Source organism: Candoia aspera, chromosome 8, assembly GCF_035149785.1.
Source record: "Candoia aspera isolate rCanAsp1 chromosome 8, rCanAsp1.hap2, whole genome shotgun sequence".
Taxonomy (NCBI): Eukaryota; Metazoa; Chordata; class Lepidosauria; order Squamata; family Boidae; genus Candoia; species Candoia aspera.
In genome coordinates this window covers 26,599,145-26,619,264 of record NC_086160.1, presented here as the reverse complement: position 1 = coordinate 26,619,264, position 20,120 = coordinate 26,599,145, and the positions used below count along the sequence as shown (strand labels likewise).

Below are 20,120 nucleotides of genomic sequence, written 5' to 3'. Positions count from 1 at the left end.
TAAAATCTAAGGGAAGTATGGGCTCCCTCTGGGCTCCATGAGCCAGTTGGAAGCCTCTTTCTGCTGAAATTCAGTGGTACCTTTGTTTGATATTTGGTTTTCAGAGGTTTTATAAAGCAGTACTGTCTAGAAGATAGTAGTGAGATTATGTTTAAAATAGGAATTAGATTTTTTTTCTGAATCTCCTCCTCCCCAACTCAAATTCTCTGAATAGCAATGAAAAGTAGTTTAGAAATGTTGGAAGCTTGGAAAGAAGCCCCGTGGTCTGAGAAACATTCATTTTTGAAGAAACATGTTATCTCAACTGCAGAAAAATCATGAACATCTTTCTCGCATTAACGATTTTACCTGCAATCAATATATGAAAGGGATACAGTATCACATTCCAAATATCATGTGACTTCTCTCATTTTAGTCATACATAATTGAAGCCCTTGTATGTATACCTTTGTGCCCACAAGCTTTTCCAACATGTAAAACTTTGGTCTCACAGAGTTCTAGGGAAGCCTGATGAAGAGAAATCTATACAAGTACGTATACATGGAATTCAGAAATGGTAAGTTTTTGTGGCATTTTGCTTCATCAAACAACAGTATTACTCATTTTCTCTTCAACTAAATAACATTTGGCAATGCCTTTCTAAGTATGTTAGAATAGGACTAGGAAGAACTGGCTCAAATCTCCATTAATTCTCAGATTTAACATAAACCTTGGAAAGCCACCATCAGTATAATCTCATTGTGTTGTTTTTTAAAATCTGTTCAATCATGTCCAATTCTCTGAGACTGCCTGGACAAGTTCCTTCAGTTTTCCTGGCAAGGTTTTTCAGAAGTGGTTTGGTGGGGTAGGGTTGAAGAAATGAAGCATTATGCACCACTGATTGTTTGAGGAACATGTTAAAAATGTTAACTATGTATGTACAGTATGAATGTACATATATCTACACTCCCATGCCTGTTATGTAACAAATACTTTCACTATTATGAGAATCAGTATCAGAGTGTTAGACCATTGCTTCATCTAATTGTGTACACTAAATTAGACTCAATGATTGACTGTATCTTTGTGTCAGGCTTGACTCCTGCTGATTGCCTGGACAAGTCCCTGAAGTTTCTTGGCAACACTAAATGAGTACATTTCCATTTTTCCCAGCTCAGGCTGGGAATACCAGAAACTGAGTGCTGCATCTCTTTTACACAGAACAAGTATTCTACCACTGAGCTATAAAACTTTTGCTTTTCTTTAGTATTAAAAACAAATTATAACTTCACTAGCCATTCTTATTTTCCTTTAATTGGTTCCCTAAAGCACACTGCAGCAAAACTCTCACATTGTAATTAATTATGGTGCAAAGACAAAATTATCGTCACTGAATGCAGTATCGTGAAAAGTTGTGGCGCAAAGTCCATTAAGAAATACTGAAATTTGTATTGTTCCATAACATGAAGTACTACTTGAAAAGTACTTATTTGGGGAAGGTTAAAAGGAATAAGGTAATAATAGAGTTGGTAGTTTCTCATCTTAAAAACCTTCATGAACAATAATTTTCTTCAATATATTACACAGGGCAATTTTGTTCTTTTTCCTTTTTAATACAAGACCTAAACCTTTCCATTCCACAATAGATAAAAATGGAGATTCAAAGTAACTTACATAATTGGCTCCTTAGGGCAAATCTATACAGTGAATTCAAAAGAATGTGCGTACCTACAATTACAAATAGGATTCCTGCTTATAAGAGGCATAAAGGAAGAATTCCAAGAAACATATAAAGGCTATTACGATCTATTTCTACAATGACTCTATAAAAGTGCTAACACTCACCAAAGTCTTTGGAGCTAAGTATGGGGTTGTACTGATTAAAAATATTTCAAAATTACCTTTTTGACCCCCAAGGCCCTCAAAGCAGTATAAAATTGCAACAAAAAGGTAAAAATGCAGAACCTTATTTAGAACAAGCTAAAATAATGCTGTCTGAAGCCATTGAAAACAATGTTTTATTAGGTCATGGTCAAAAGTTTAGAACACTCAGAGTTGTCATCTCAATCCTTCTGGAGAACACCAGGCTGGGGAAGTTTATATTTAGTATTAATATACATACATTGGACCACAGTTTTGGTTTTTTTAAAATTCTGGAGATGTCCTTTAAGGTTCAGCGTTAACAAAATGCAATTAGCTGTCCCGTATCTGGATTTTGTAAAAAATTTAAAAAATTTGTAACAAGTGGGAAAACAACCTTTGTTTTAGGAGAATTTGAGAACTTTTTAAAATTAAACTTGTTTCAGGAAATCATGACTGACTTTTTTGTTTTGCTAACAAGATCACTTACGTAAGGAAGTGAAATTCTCTATACTATTCACTCTGTGAATACATTATTCTATTCACTATACTATACTATTCTATACTATACATTATCCTATCACTATCCTATTCATTCTGTGAATAGAAATCACACATTTAGAACAGAATTTGTTTTAAAGATTCACGCATACAGCAATTCAGCTGCATAGTAAAATCACTGACTTGAAGTCATTTATCATAGAAAAAACGCTAGTTAAAAGTATTGATCTCACTAAAACAACATAATACTGACAAAGGGAAAATGTAAAATCAGCTGAAAAACTTGCTTTTAGAATTTTAAAAGAAAAACAAACATTTTGTTTTGCGATCTTTTTCAGCCATTTTCATGTGTTCATTTAATAAATGTTTGATGTTGAGGGCGAGTGGTAGCCATTTAAAGGTATGGTTGGGCCACAGAGGCTACATTTCCAACTCCTGCTCTATAGCCTGAAGGACAGACTAGTAACTGGTGTCATCCAGGTATTTTCTATGCTCCAACTTCAATGACAGAAAAAAAGTATTTTGTACAGTGTCGCAAAGAAAAATTGAATTAATTGAATCTTGTTTTTTGAAGTCTAAACTTAAGGGTAAAAAAGTAAGGAACTATTTAAGCAATAACTTCCTTTTGTATATTTGAGGAATAGCTTCTCTTATATTAGAATATAAGCAAAATAGAGAGCTGAGAGTTAGCCTAGGGAAAAAAATCATTAAGCTCTCCAATTTTGTAACGTATCTTTAAAAATGAATGTTATTGCAAAAAGTAGCTCAAAAAGTCATTGAGAAGAGATGTTTTGCGGTTCTGTTCAACTTGACTGGACCTAATCCACTCATTTATTGTCTTTATATACCAAACTAATATAGAAATAATTCCTATTGAATGCAGTGCAGTTTAATTCCAAGAGTATATTACGATTAAACTGAAAGCCTTCATTTCTTCCACTGGGTTGAGTTTAGAGACTTCCATTAAGAGAAGCGAAGGGATACTGAGAGAAGGGATGAAGAAAAGAAGTTAGATGCAGTCTACTATTTGCTCAGACGGCTGCTTCAGAATGGGGTTAGAAGCCATAAAGTGGAACTGTGTGAATCCTGGGACTTTATTGCAGGCAGCACCTGTGGCAGGAAAAAGATAAGAAGTTGAGAGAATACACAATGGGTGTCACATTAATCTGCGTCCTGGTACTTTTAACATTTACGGACTCCACTATTCTACAATGGTGTTATGATTCCTTTATAGCCTTAATTAAACCATCACTGATTTTTTTTTTCATAAATCTTTTCCCTTTTCAAAAGGAATCTGCCTCAAAGCAGCTCTATAGACTTCATATCTCTTAAAAGTATAATTGCAACTTTATTTCAATTTACATCTTAATATTGACCAATATAATGAACCTTTGTATATTTAATCCTTCAAATATGAACTGTGGGAGATCAGAGATAAAAGAATTACACTAAGCAACCTAGCCCAACAGGCTATACTGATTAGCAAAATTACCCTTCTCAAGGGTTTACTAATGAGACACCAGAACGACTGATCTTTGATTGCTTTGAAGTGGGCCTCAGCCTGATGCTATTTTCCAAAAAGGAAAGTGAACATTTCATTTAGCCACTTTCATATGAAACATATTCATATCAATGCTTGTGTGACAAATGGATTGTAAACAGAACCAAACCTATACTTATACATTTTTTTATGCTAAGAAAAATTTGCATGAAAAACTAAAAGACATACCATAGCTTCCACTTGTGTTGGCACAAATAACAGCACCAAAGAAGTAGGGGTCATATTTCCGGATTCTAGAAATAACCTTCTGACATGCCACCACTGGGTCTATTCCCATTCGCATATATTCCACCGCTTGATAACTACAGAGACAGGAAAATGAATTGACCATCCACATTGTCCAGTGAGATCCCATTAAGAGTAACTACTGGAACCAATATTTCTGAATTGGCTGATGTTTAATGATGACAGAAATTCAGTCTCGCTGGGTTTAATCTGAGCTCTTTTCACTACATCCAGTCTCTGACAATTTCCATGTCATCAAGCTGCTGCCTATACCTCAGACCAAACCAATGACGACCTTTTTCAGCAGGTTAATATAGATGTTAAATAAGATGAAGAAGAGTACCCTTTAAACGCTTTAAACCCATACTGGAACAATCAAGCGCCTTAACCCTTCCCTCCTTGAATATTGACTAGATCTGCTCATTTAGTTAGGAGTGGAACTGCCATTAAATGGTTCCTCCAATTCCCAGACCTTGTAGATGGTCCAGAAATATCTGTTATCGAACACTGCAAGATGTTTAAAATGACCAGGAGACATGCACTCCTCCACTGAGGTTCTGACAAAAGTCATCCACTTAAGAAACCAATGCTATCCCTTGTCCAGGCCTGAATCCTGACTAGAAGGGACCAAGATAATTGGCTTCCTCTAGGAAACTAACCTTTATAGTTGGTTCTCTTCCATCTCAACAACCTTCCCCAAAAAGGGAAGGCTCAGAACAGGGCAAAAGTTGTCAGTTATAGCCAGCATGCTTGCAGTGATGTACTCATAATTTTCAGCTGCCCTTGGCCACTGGTTTCCAAATGCTTTTTAAAATTCCTTTTGCTTTTCATCAAAGTCTAAAGGACATTTGAAACTCAACAGTTGCACTTATAAACACACTGTATGCTATGAAAACTTCCCACATGGACTGTTTTCAAATTTTTGCATAGGAGAATGGAACATTCCTGGAGTTTGAAATGTCATTGTGATGTGCTTAATACAGTCTATAGTCCTAATGTAATATAAACTGGATCATCCATTTATTTCACTAGACCAAGAAATTGTACCCATATAAAACAGGCCATCTCATTCCACAAAAGTTGAAAACGAAGGGACAATTTAGTATGAAAAAGAATGGTGGTGTAACATTGAAAATGAAGGAATAATTCAGTATAATATGAAAAAGAATGGTGGTGTAACTATCACAAGTATTGCATTGTATGTCTCTCTCTAAAATAAGATAGAATGGGGAATTAGATCTCCAATGAAGAGACAGCATTATAAAAAGCCAATTTAGGTTGGCTTCACTTCAAAACGTACCCAGAAGTCAATTCAGATTGCGGCAGGATATAAATGTGATCAATCAATAAATAAATGCCATTTTAAAAATATGTTAAATCTTAATTGAAACATTCTAAGTTGGTAAACTTGTCAACCTCCATTTTTATTTATTTATTTGCACAGGTAGCCTTATTAGTTTCAAATGTAAAAGTGTTGAAACACAGCATGTTCAAAAGTTAATAATGTATAAAAACCTGGGCAAGAATCGCATCATGATATCCCCATTACCAGTAGCAGCTGCAGCTCCAGCTGTACTATCAGCGTATGCTCCTGCTCCAGCTATTGGAGAGTCTCCTACACGTCTAAGGAAGAAAGTAACATGCAATAAATGTATTTTTTTTCTATATAATAGCAGCTTTATTTTGAGCAAAGGAACAACTACTGAAAAATCACAGTGGAGGGGCCATAATGAAGAGAGTTTTGGAAAACACTTGCAGATATTTATTTATACTAAGCCAAACCCATTTCAGAACTTGTGTTACTTTTTTTTTTTGGCATTTCATGTTTCAAGGTTGTTGCAAAATATCTGCTCACTTTTAGCAACTGTGGTCAGAGCAAGCTCCTACGGCTCACGAAGAGAGTCAGAGCAGCATATGTGGTCCTGGGATTTAAGAGATCTAATGTATCATCTGTGAATATATCAGATAGTTTGTTCTACGACAGCAATACCAAATCTTGACAGCAATATATTTCTATTTCAAACCTAATTGTCATAAAGATATAAGCTTTACATATATATTTCAGGGAAAACGGGTATTGAAGTAGATGGTCTATGGTTGAAAGACTAGCATTTCTATGCCCATGCGGATCTAGCAATGTCAGGACTGAGAACTGAAGATGTTTAGCTCAAATACTTATTCATCACTAGGAAGTAGCAGTTTTATTCAAAGCACTCACTCCTAAAATAAATTCCTTTTACTGAGAAGAAAATAAATAATGGCAACATAGGAAAAATCCAGCCTCTATCTTTAGTTTCCCATAACACCAAATAAAAGTGATCCCTGTTACACAAATAGTTCATAAACACATTGCTGGAAACTATTTGCATCACATTAAATAAAGCAAAACAGATTTTACATTTACAGAGCCAAGATTTGTAGACAATTATACAAACCCCTGGATTTTGTGATTTGCACCATTTGTAGATGTCCCTACAGCAATACTTCCACTTCGACCAATTACCATCATGCCTACAAATGAAAAAGAATTGACACTTAGAAGCATTTGGGGAGGCTTTTGTTCATTTAATGAGGATAACACCAGGATGCCTATCCTTCAAAATGGACAGGGCTTCCATTCTTTTAGGAGCTATCCAACAGAGCATTAGGTGGCAGCTATATTTTTTTCCCCCAACACGCTGATTGGATTAATCTCACTTGGGAATTATCTTTCTTCCAGAGGCCTCTCAGAAAAATAAGACAAAAGACATTTTACTTTTGAAATAGGTTTGCTCAAGGGACATTCCATTAGCCAAAAGGGATTCTTCCATCAGAGAAGACGCACGACCGCTAAAATTTCTCCCCGTCTTCAAATTCTGTCCAATTAAATTAGAAACACTGAGCTCCATAAAGATTATCTGAAAACAGACTTCTGCTCACAAGATTTTGTTATTAGAGGGGCAATAGAATAATAGTAGGTGTTCCTACTGAATAAAGTAGGTGTTCTCTGAATAAATTCCCTAAAAAACTCTGCTCCAGCAATCAGGAAATGTGGAAAGTGGCTCTAGGAAGTACAGGGGAAAAAATGAAGATTAAAACAATTATTTATTAAACTTTAATAAATTGAATTGGGGTTTTGGGGTTTCTGGCCTGGTCCTGGTGACATGTTTCTCTGGTGTATACTGCTTAATTTTGTTTGATTTAATTAGTCATATATTATTAAGCTTTATAGGGTAGTTTATTTATTCTTTTTGTTGTAAAGTAGTTACTTATTTGCTATTCCCTTAGAGGTAGAGCTGCTTAGGTTTTTAATGTGTCTACTTTGTATTTCTGTATATTCAAATTTATTTGATATTCCCTTATTTCCGTTCTGGGTTTTTAAGTGTAAGAGTGATGATGATGAGTCTATAGCTTTTGTGTGTTTTCTTCCTTTCTTAATAGACAACTGAAATTCCAGTGTGGTTGGTATCCTTAAATCTTGATTTTTACAAGGAAGCATTCTAATAATTTGTTTTACCTCCTTGTGAAAATGCAGAGTTTAAGGCACTTAATTCTTCATTTCTACTAACAATTCTATAATGCTCATATAACAGGCAGCGAGAGCATCCTATCTCACTACTGAATGAATACAAGTATCCAATCACAGCCTATTTGCCAAATGGGCAACTTGCCTAGAGCAGACAAAATATCAAATTCAATATACACTAACATGCCCTGTTCCTGCTACTTTTCCTGCACATCACTGTGCCTTGTGAAAACTTTGTCACACAGTAAATCACTGGCTCAGGTAAGCTGCCAAAGTGAAAGCGCTCACAAGGACATACCTTTCGATTAGTAAGAAACTTAGCATTTGACATTTTAAAAATGCCAATTGCTAAATGATGACGAGTGTAATCATCACACTTCAAGTGTTGCCTTAAGTGTCTGGCAATGAGACTTATGCTCCCAAGTCACTCCAGTGCTTTTGTAAATTCCATATTTAATTGCTATGCAGATGGCAGAGACCAAATCCAAATACATAGATAGTTCCCCTCCTACCCATTTGAGTGAATTTTTCAAAATGTGAAGTTAAATCTGTCCAAATCCCCAAGTTTCATCTGGCTACAGAGTTTCAGAACATCCAATAAGACTTTTTCCTTTTTTTTTTTTTTAAAGGATACTCTTGATGAATGTTTTAAGCAGGCAAAAACAAAGAATTGCTCTTGCTTGAAAATGAACCTGTATTGCACATTTCAAGATCACAACCCTGCTTTGCTAATAAAAGCTTCTCCTTAGGCTGTATGCATCTGTACACACCAATCAGTGGATCTAGAGTCCATTATGACTATATTTGAGGAGGGAAAGCTAAGGGTTGAAAACTGAATAGAACGCTCTAAAACTAATTAGGGAAGAATATGCCAGATGCCTACCATAGGCACCAGGCAGATTTCAACACATAAATAGCAAAGTCAGTAACACTATCCATTTATTGGTAGAAGTTCCCTGTACTATGTCTGTTACTTTATATACAATTGGGATTTGATTTGTGTGGGATTTTAGCTGCAACAAACACAAGTATTAAAGTATGAATAGTTGTCAAGAAGCTATACCAATAGTATCATGATTGTGAACTTCTATTCTTCTCTCTGAAGAGCTCTGTTCTTTTTTACTGAACTCTGCAGTCTGTTTGTATGGACCACATGATTTTGAAGCATCTGGTGTAACATTCTGCAATCAAAGTTTTATTCACATTAAAATATTTAAGGAAAAGAAGAGGCATTTCAAAGAAGCCTATGGATCTTTCTCCTAGACTCTGAAAAAGAAAAAAAGAACAAAATTACCCTGCTAAAAGAAAAAAAATATAAGCTTGTATATGCCAAGGACAAAGAACTTTCATCTGAAGCAAATTATTGCAGTTCAGAGGCATTAAACAAAGAACAGATAAAGCATATATCTCAATTTAGAGGAACTCAATACTGAAAACACTTCAGTTACAAAAATGCTCAGATCTCATGTTGCTATGTGATTTGCAAATATGCCCTAAGACGAATACCCAGAAGAGAAATGAAATATATCAACATTCCATGTGCAAAAAAACCTCAGCATGATAATATGTCTTACCACCTACAGCTATAATTTAAGATGAGTTCCTCCCAGACCTTATGAGCATCCCTACTGATTGTGATTAGACAACTTCATATATAACTATAGTTCTAGTTTCTGTAAGATTTAAACCTCATAATTCAGCTTATTGTATTCCCACTTTACATGCAAATCAGGCACTGAATGCAAAATACAAGACCCCGCTTTCCTGCTTTCATAAGGAAGGTAATGGAAGACTTTGGTATAATTACCAAGTTCTCTTGCAACACTTACAAGCTCTTGTCTCCTAACTTCCTTAGTATTTTCCCTAGATTTCCACTATACTGCACTGCCTGTGCTTTCTGAAGGATAACTTACAGGACACAGCTAGGATGTCGTTTGTTACACTCAACAATATTGGCTAAGGCTAGCTATGGAGCTTCTCATTATTTAATATTATATGAAGAACTAGAGGTGCAAGACAGCTAATTCAAGAGCATAAAAGGCTCCCAGAGTATTGATTATTACAGCTCTACCTAGGATCATCAGGGTATGTTAAAATTGGTCCACTAAACATACTTATAACATATACATATACAGGATAACATATACTGCCAGATCTGAGCTCACATGCCAGGGCCTAATGGAGCTGGCATTGCTGCAATAGCCATAAATAAATAAATACGTTGGCTGGGTTACAGATGTAAAAACTTAGAAATTCTCACTTTTAAAAAACTGATTTCATACACATGTTCATGTTATTTTCTTGGAAGCAATACAGGTGAATTTTCTTGCTTTCTTCTGGATTATTTAAAAAAAAACCCTCTAGCCTATAGCATTACGGCTTCCTCATGTTTTCCCATTCAAATATTAAAAGCATCTAGATCTCCTTTTTAAGTACAGCCAAGGTCAATTGGGTGCTGCCATCTAGTTGGGAAACAAATTGGTCATTGTTGCAAAGTAATATACATAGCCATATAAAGCTCCTCCCTGCACTCCCAGGTGATCATAAAATTCAGGATCTAAAGTAACCTCAGGGAATATATAAAATAGATTAAAATACCAATTAGGAGAGAGGCTTCAAGGAAAAAAAAGAGCTGTTGCTTTAGCTGAAGGGTGAAGAAATATGAACAGGCCCCTTCCCCCCAAAACTTTGGCTATTATAGATTATTTGAAATCTGCCCAATTCTTTGGAAAGATTATATACCTAGGGAGCTTCCTAAGTTATACTGTTGCTGGGAACTGTATGTTTACCTTGGCAGTGAAACACTAGTAAAGACTCTGCAACTTTTACAAGAATCATAATGGCCAACTAATTGGAAGAAACTGTATATATTTTGTCTGACACCAACTTTAAGGCATCCATTCCCATTTATCTTACATGTTTCAATGTTAACGAAGTGGCAAATAAAATGTTTGCTCATTCTTAAGCACAGATTGACCACCGCTTTTCCAAATTTTCACCCAGTGGTTATACTGTTTACTGTAGTCAGAACAGAACAGAATTCCTGTAAACCACCTCGTTTTTGGAGCTGAAACAGCCTCTCCTCTCCTAAAGCCATTTGTTACTTTCTTCTGCCTTTTATGGCTATGTACAAAGACTGGGACAGTGACAGAATGGAGCAGTGCAAGCAGAAAACATGCTTTAGGAAGAAGTTGACTGATGCGGTTGTGTTTCTATAACTCTGCTGTTGTCCTGCTCACTGGAGCTGGAGAAGGTACAGGAACATTCCTAAACTTAAGTTACTACTTACATCTCCTTTATTAGCTTTCTTCAAGCATTGGCTTTACTTTGTATGATCCTAGTCAGGAAATTAAAACTCTGCCTTTAATATCAGAGGTGGGAGAATTTTGAATGCCAGTTCCTGGGAGGAAAAGCTGGGGTACATCTTAATTTTACCTTGTGCTTCCATCAACATCTGTGAGAAAGATGATGCCTGGACAGACTCAGCTCTAGCCTGATCCCACCATATTCTGTTAGATTATAATGATCATAATTGTCAGCAAGTATGCTAGCTCAAGAGGATGAGAACTGTAGTCCAAGGGTAAGGGAAAACAGAGCCAGGCCTTCGTTTGATCCACTAAGAATCTTCTTCTAAAGCATTCAACTTTTTAAATTTCCCAATATGTCCTAAATCACTTTTAATATTACTTTCTTGCTATTAAATAGAACAAAACAAAAATGCTGTTGGTTCACCCCAAGGACAATAAATAGTTGAAAACCATATTAGACATATTCACAATTATTTGGGTGAACAATCATTTTGCCCCTGCCCCCTTCTCATCACATCTTCCTGATCATCTACCACTGAAAATTGGTGTAAAATAGATTTCTTGATATGATACTGCTGTTAAGAAATGTTAAATGCATTAGCTTCACACTTACAATAGTTTTCTCATTTCCTGTATGCAGTGCTTGAAATTTTAAAAATCACTTCAAAATATTAAATTATATCATCAAGATGGCCTTTTCTGGTGACTCAGAAATGCTTTTATAAATAAAATATGATATTCGGCAAAGTGGACTATAGTCAGTCATCTTGTCTCCAAGTTACAGTCATAATGTATGGATGATGTATTTTGTTTACCAGAGAATTTTTTTATGACAAATAACAGCCACCATTTATTTTTAAATGGTATTTTACCTTCCAGAAGTTTGGCTGGCAGCTTTGATTGAGCCACCTTACATATATTGAAAGAGAGTCTGGTGTAGTTAAATCTTCACTTGGAAATCCCATGCTTTCTGCAAACAGTGAAGCTTTATAAAAGAAGAAAAAGAAACAATAAGTTATGTATACGTATTCCTGGCAGTTACTATTTGTCTACAATCATAAAAATAATGTACAGTATCCGAATCCACAGTATGTAACTTAAGTTGTTCTCATACTGTCAGCACAATCTCTCCTCATCCATTGGCCACAGCCTAACGGACACTGAGAGACTATATATAGCTTCTTCTTTCTATTTCTTTTTATTCTTTTTCACTTTCCTTTCCTTTCTTTCTATTTTGTATTAGTTTGTATCAGTTTTTATGTTCTCTTTAAAACTTTTAATAAAATGTATTAAAAGAGAGAGAGACAGAGAGGGACTAGACATTCTATCTCCCAGAAAAGACATCAGGACAAAGGATAACATCCTATCCCTTTACAGTCCCAGCCTGTACAAGCTCATGCTTGAGATTTCAAGGCTGCCCACTCTAACCCCAATCACCAGCTGGGGATAAGGGCCACTAATTATTCCAGCAAGAACACTAACAAGGCACTAGTTACTCAAATCGAACTACATGTAGCTGGTGATCTCTTTTTCATTATTTTGTTCTAGTCTACAACAACCAACATTTTACTGTCGAGTTATTACTTTGTAAGTGCCATCTGGCCAAAACCTGGAATACAAATCCAAGAATCATCCTCACTGTGTTCCAGTAAAATCAATTTGCCCCACTGGGGTTGAGAGAACTTCTTGGCTCTGGCTTGAGCCTCTCTCAGTACTACATGGCAGCTAATATTCACAAATGAAGAAATAAAAAAATTACCTGACTCGCCAACTAGTAAGGTATGCCTAGTATGTTCTATCACTTTCCGTGCCACACCAATAGCATTTTTAATGCGTCTGAGATCTGCTACTGCTCCAACCTGCATTGTGTTACTAGATCACAAACAAAAACAAGGAACAAATATTTAAAGTGCTACCCCCCAAATACAGAAAACAAAATCAGTTATGCCAAATTGAAGGTATTAATACAAAATGTATATAGATACAATTGATATTCAATGATCATTTGCAGCCTATTAGATTGCTAACTGATAAATAGTTTTTGCTAGTAGGCTGCAATCTGGATAACTGTGAAAGGTCCCCTGTGCAAGCACCGAGTCACGTCTGACCCTTTGGGAGGACACCGCTTTTGCAACGTTTTCTTGGCAGACTATAGAGTGGGGTGGTTTTCCATTGCCTTCCACAGTCATCACCTTTCCCAGCAAGCTGGGCACTCACTTTACCGACCTTGGAAGGATGGAAGGCTGAGTCGACCTGAGCCGGCTACCTGAGAATCCAGCTTCCTCTGGGATTGAACCCGGGTTGTGGGGAGAGTTTCAGTTGCAATACTGCCACCTACTGCTTTGTGCAACACAAGGCTTATCTAGAGAACTACATGCTACAAATATCTGCTGCAACTACAAAACATGTTTGAGGTCTCCAACCAGATGGCAGTGTTTGGATAAACCAAAACCAAAGCAGTTCTAATAGCAGAGTATATAAAGCCCACATTAGACTGGGGCTTTAACTTAAAAAACATTTTGCCATTATCAGCAGCAGGTTTCTTTTGCTCTTTTGAAAATTACAAGGCTGCCATCCACGAAACAAGTTTCTTCACCTTCCCCCTCTTAAAAACACTTTATATGAATTCACTACTACATATATCAAAGGAAGAAAACATATTTGCTAGGCACCACATGCATTCTCCCATATAAATTTACCACCCAAGATATAATATCCATTTCAAAGCATTCTAAACTAGATAACCTTATAGGTTCATTATCACCTTAAGAAACTTAGATTTACACCTGTAGCACTGCGGGATACTATTCAAATTTCTTAAAATACTTACACAGGTTTTAAGACTGTTTGGGTCAAAAATATGTATTCAGATTATTATACTACCTACTGTGGGAATGCTGCATTTCAGGAGGAACCATTTTGTACTGAAAAGCCATCTTGTTCCAAAATGGATGCTGATGGAACTCATTATGTAATATAACCACAGTCTAAACCATGTAATGTATAACTAAATATTTATGTGTAACTCTGTGTTACTATGAAACTTCTTGTGTAAACCTAGCAGTCTTCAAGGATACTAGTTAAAGATTGTCAAGCCACCTTATCTGAGAACAAGTTCAATATCGTTTTGATTGTTTAAGAAGAAAAAAAGAATATTGTACACCTTCAGAGATCAAAGCATAATTTGAGGGAATGTAGATTTTAAGGCGGCAACAAAATACATCCTAAAGAAAGAGAAAACCAAGAAGGCAAAATGGCTGTCTGGTGAGACACTAGAAGTAGCCCAAGAAAGAAGGAAAGCAAAAGGCAACAGTGATAGGGGGAGATATGCCCAATTAAATGCAAAATTCCAGAGGTTATCCAGAAGAGATAAGGAATTATTTTTAAACAAGCAATGCGTGGAAGTGGAAGAAGACAATAGAATAGGAAGGACAAGAGACCACTTCCAGAAAATTAGAAACATCGGAGGTAAATTCCAGGCAAAAATGGGTATGATCAAAAACAAAGTTGGCAAGGACCTAACAGAAGAAGAAGAGATCAAGAAAAGGTGGCAAGAATATACAGAAGACCTGTATAGGAAGGATAACAATACCGGGGATAGCTTTGACGGTGCGGTCAGTGAGCTAGAGCCAGACATCCTGAAGGGTGAGGTTGAATGGGCCTTAAGAAGCATTGCTAATAACAAGGCAGCAGGAGATGGCGGCATCCCAGCTGAACTATTCAAAATCTTGCAAGATGATGCTGTCAAGGTAATGCATGCTATATGCCAGCAAATTTGGAAAACACAAGAATGGCCATCAGATTGGAAAGAATCAACTTATATCCCCATACCAAAAAAGGGAAACACTAAGGAATGTTCAAACTATCGAACAGTGGCACTCATTTCACATGCCAGTAAGGCAATGGTCAAGATCCTGCAAGGTAGACTTCAGCAATTCATGGAGCCAGAATTGCCAGATGTACAATCTGGGTTTAGAAAAGGCAGAGGAATTAGGGACCAAATTGCCAATATCCGCTGGATAATGGAAAAAGCCAGGGAGTTTCAGAAAAACATTTATTTCTGTTTTATTGACTATTCTAAAGCCTTTGACTGTGTGGACCATAACAAATTGTGGCAAGTTCTTAGCAGTATGGGGATACCAAGTCATCTTGTCTGCCTCCTGAAGAATCTGTATAACGACCAAGTAGCAACAGTAAGAACAGACCATGGAACAACAGACTGGTTTAAGATTGGGAAAGGAGTACGGCAGGGCTGTATACTCTCACCCTACCTATTCAACTTGTACGCAGAACACATCATGCGACACGCTGGGCTTGAGGAATCCAAGGCTGGAGTTAAAATCGCTGGAAGAAACATTAACAATCTCAGATATGCAGATGATACCACTTCGATGGCTGAAAGCAAAGAGGAACTGAGGAGCCTTATGATGAAGGTGAAAGAAGAAAGTGCAAAAGCTGGCTTACAGCTAAACCTCAAAAAAACCAAGATTATGGCAACCAGCTTGATTGATAACTGGCAAATAGAGGGAGAAAACATAGAGGCAGTGAAAGACTTTGTATTTCTAGGTGCAAAGATTACTGTAGATGCTGACTGCAGTCAGGAAATCAGAAGACGCGTAATCCTTGGGAGAAGAGCAATGACCAATCTCGATAAAATAGTTAAGAGCAGAGACATCACACTGACAACAAAGGCCCGCATAGTTAAAGCAATGGTGTTCCCTGTAGTAACATATGGCTGCGAGAGCTGGACCATAAGGAAGGCTGAGCGAAGGAAGATCGATGCTTTTGAACTGTGGTGTTGGAGGAAAATTCTGAGAGTGCCTTGGACTGCAAGAAGATCAAACCAGTCCATCCTCCAGGAAATCAAGCCAGACTGCTCACTTGAGGGAATGATATTAAAGGCAAAACTGAAATACTTTGGCCACATCATGAGAAGACAGGACACCCTGGAGAAGATGCTGATGCTAGGGAGAGTGGAAGCAAAAGGAAGAGGGGCCGACCAAGGGCAAGGTGGATGGATGATATTCTAGAGGTGACGGAGTCGTCCCTGGGGGAGCTGGGGGTGTTGACGACCGACAGGAAGCTCTGGCGTGGGCTGGTCCATGAAGTCATGAAGAGTCAGGAGCAAATAAACGAATAAACAAAAAGATTTTAAGGATGACTGATTTGGGACACCTCCCTCCCCCAAGTCCTGCTATGCTACTTCATCATTGGGGAGGGGAGGGGAGGCATTCCTGGGAAGTATGAGCAAAGAATGAGGGAGTGTATGGTGTATGCCAAGAATATACAATCCCAGCAGAATCACCCAAGGCATGAGGTCATACCAACAGCACAGCTAAAACAAGCAGGCACCTATATTGGGCAGCAGCAATATAGGAAGAAGCTGGAGGCAGATGATCGCTTTAGTGACAATGGCAAATGCATCATTTCATACTGCATGGGAGCAGCCAATGGTAAAATACTGCTATATTTTTACCAAGAAAACTCCTTTGCCAGTCTGGAGCCAATCTGTTTCACCATGTTCTGTCTGTACTGTGGCTGCCTGACCTGTATATAGATTTCGCATGAGGACAATGAGATGTTATGAGACTCCAGACTGACAAAGGAGTGACACATGGCTGTATAATCTCTCTTATTTATTCAACCTATATACTGAATATATATTAAGAGAAGCAGCATTGGAAGAAGATGAACATGTTTTAAAACTGGAGGAAGAAATTTCAATAACTTGTGCTGTGCTGATGACATTACTCTGATAGCCAATATACAAAGGATCTGCTCTGCAGGTAATATGCAGAATAACAGAAGTCAAGAGGGGCAGTGAAAAAATGGGACTAAAATGAAATATAAAGACCAAACTAATGACAACAGGTAGGACAATCAGAATTGACAATGAAGATATTGAAGAGATAGATAACTTCTGACTTTTGGGATCAACTATCAACAAGTAAAGGAACAAGCAGTCCAGAAATATGCTGCAAACTAGCACTTGGTAGAATAGCCATGAAAAAAGATATACAGATGCTGTGATGTGTCTATACTTGCAAAGATCAGAATATTGCAGACAATGATGTTCCCTGTGACACTCTATGGAAATGAAAGTTGGATTTTGAAGAATCAGGACAGAAAGAGTATCAATGCTTTTGAAATCTGGGTGTTGGAGTAAACTCATGAAAATACCATGACAGCCAAGAAAACAAACAAATGGATCCTCAAACAAATCAACCCAGAGTTCTCACTCAGTGCACAAATGACCAGGCTCAAATTATCCTACTTCAGACACATTATGTGAAAATCTAGCTCTCTGGAGAAGGCTGTAATGCTGGGAAAGGTGGAAAGAAAGAAAAGGACAGCCAGCAGAAAGGAGGACAGACTCAGTTATAGTGATGGGCATCACTGGAAGATCTGAAAGAGCAGGTTAGGGACAGATTATCCCAGGAAAAAGTCTGTGTGATCATCAAGTCTACACTGACTTGATGGCACATAATCAAAGTTTAGGAGAAGAATAGATGTTCACTATACAGTATAAATACAAGCTGAACATTCCCTGGGCATGTTCTCTTAAGCAGAACCCCTTGACATACAGTATGTCAATAAACTGCAGTAAGCATCATTCATCCTGCTGTCCTCTAGTTTTAACTTCTCTAATACCAAGTACAGTATCTTTATTCTTAGATGCACACATGAATGTCTGATCTCAGTAGGTTTTGCTACCATACTTTTTAATGGAGTTGGCCATTTTATAGAATTGCTTGCTGAATAGAGTATCTGCAGTTTAGTTTTAAAACTATAAAACAGGGTTGGGAAACCTATTGATGAACAAAAGATATGCTTAACAAGTGTTTACAGAAGCCCACAAAGTAGGTGGGACCACATCACACATAATGGATAATAGGCATGGAGGATTTTAATTTTTAAAAAATTGAAATATGCGTATCTTAGGGCCTACATTGTAGTCTTTTGGTGTTTCCACCTTAAAATGGCAGGAAATTGTGCCATCATGGCCAGAAGAGCTCCACCGCTCCCCATTCCTGCTTTAAGAAATTACTGGGCTGGGGAAAAAAAATCTCTGCTGTTTGTAGGATATCTTACCCATCCATAATCATGGCATCCAAAGTGGTTTCTCCATGTTCATCTGGACTTCCGCCATATCCTACACTTCCATCACATTGTTCTATTTCACACTGCCCACAACCTTTCTCTACTGCGTCAAGTTCAGAACCTCCTGCTTGTAAGGTATTCCAAGCTGCAATCAAAAGCATGCACAGACTTATTACAACTGGTTGAATGCATATCGTTTTTCTTTCAAGAAAAATACATGCAAATTCCACACCCATTCCTAGAACGTGCAGCTGGCTCAACGTAAAAAAGCGTGTGTGTGTGCACGTCAGACATCAAATGAATTCATGAGAAGTTACAAGAAACTTGCACATGTCTATTGAGAAGCTATATTCCAAGGTAAGCAAGCACAGATTTGAGGCCTGAATCCCAGAGTTCCAAAGAATATAGTACCCATTTCAAAGCTCTTCAGTCTCAGGTCATTAAAAAAGTAACTTAACTGGAGAAAGATTGATTTTTATAACTGCTTACTTAAATATTCTCTTTAAAATCTGGCATTGGTCAGTATTGTTAAATAAACTAGAATTAAAATGGGCTATTTGACTTCACAGACTCACATTTTTCTTTTTCAGCTCTGTTACAGAACGCACACTAAACCGAATCTACATCCAGGAACGTCCCAGTGTTACTTATATTAGCAACAGCACAATCTTACAGATATTCATCCAGGAGTAGGTCTCATTGTGCTCGTTAAGACTTAAAAAAGGTAGCCAAGCTTTCTCTGCTACGTTACTATTAGCAATGACTGCAGGTCACAAAATTCAGTTCATCAAAATGTAAAGTCTTCTTCAAGAATCTTCTTGAAGCTCAACTCCTGGTGAGTTCATTTTTTGGCAACAGTATATGGAATGGCTTACCATTCCCTTCTTCTGATATGTGTTTCAAAGTCTTCCCAGTCTAGAATACAATAATAAGATCTTCTAATAGCCTTCCCTCTACGTATTAAGCCGGTCCTAGGCTGCTTATCTTTTTGAGATCAACCAAGGTCAAATTTATTTCACCAAAAGGTCTACACCTCAAAAGTACAAGTTACTGTATTCATCACTATGTTTTAGCAACTGCCAGGGAATGGGGCTATTACCCCTAGGCCCTGTTAATCTGTATAATCTTGATGCATCTTTAAACCATAATATAAAGAGAGCAATAATCAGTAATATTTTGCTTGGTGCAAAAAGATGCAGATGCTTAAACTTGAAATCTGTTTTCAGTGCAAACCTTAAGTGAAAGCAGAACATGCCAAGTAATATAAAAAAAGAAAATAGTGCTCCCTAAAGTATAATCAGAATTGACAATGGTATAAGGTAAACCACTCATAAGGCAGTTAGGTGACACTATATTACAATATTAACTACACCAGCTCAGAGAGAACCATAAATGGCACAGGTAGGGGCGAGCAGGTAAACGAGGATGCAAAACTTCAGAAAAGTCCAGATTACGGTGAAGATTTCGACCCACACTGATGCCTCCCCAACTAAGGACCGAAGAAAGAAAAGAAGCAGCACCTATTTCGGTAGCTTTCTTAAATGCCCAGGTATTGACGACCATAGGCAGCTGGAACGCCCCAGCGCTCGCTGCGGCCAAGCCCCCCAGCCCATGCAACAGCAGCAAGAACCAGCAGGATTCACGCCACCGGCTGTGATGTCCCATGGCAAGCGCCAACTCGAAGGCTGAACGCCGCCTCTCCGCCGCGCAGCGACAAACACATCCGTATCGCCTTTCTGTTTCTCCCGCCTCTCGTGACTAGAGACCGGAGGATCACATGCGCAGGAAATAGACCAGGAAGGGCGCGCTAGAGCTGCGCACTCGGATATTAACATCGGCGGTTGCCTTCGGGCTGGGTAGGGCGGCGCAAGTGCGCCTGGTTTCCGTCCGATGTCTTTCAGCCTGCGGATGAGAAAGCTGCACGGGGCGTTGTTCGGGAATGGGTCAGGGAGAGCGAGCAAGCTAGCTTTCAGTAAGGACGAAGCTGGGATGGGGGAAATGGTTGTAGCCATGCAGAGTTAGGAAACTGAGAGAACGTGGCTTCTAGCTATTCGTAGATCTCCTTGCTGTGTTTCATGCT

The 20,120-nt window shown here is 37.8% G+C and overlaps 1 protein-coding gene across 1 annotated transcript; it reads right to left on the bottom strand.

Moving 5' to 3' along the window:
* Positions 1-1,968: 1,968 nt before the first annotated feature.
* Positions 1,969-19,791, bottom strand: AGA (aspartylglucosaminidase). The gene is made up of 9 exons (XM_063310027.1): positions 19,561-19,791; positions 18,032-18,185; positions 12,699-12,811; positions 11,812-11,924; positions 8,695-8,812; positions 6,562-6,637; positions 5,642-5,749; positions 4,070-4,203; positions 1,969-3,450 (listed from the first exon to the last, which is right to left on the bottom strand). The coding sequence occupies exons 1-9, from the start codon at positions 19,703-19,705 to the stop codon at positions 3,350-3,352; spliced, it is 1,062 nt and encodes a 353-aa protein (XP_063166097.1). The 5' UTR covers positions 19,706-19,791; the 3' UTR covers positions 1,969-3,349.
* Positions 19,792-20,120: the final 329 nt, after the last annotated feature.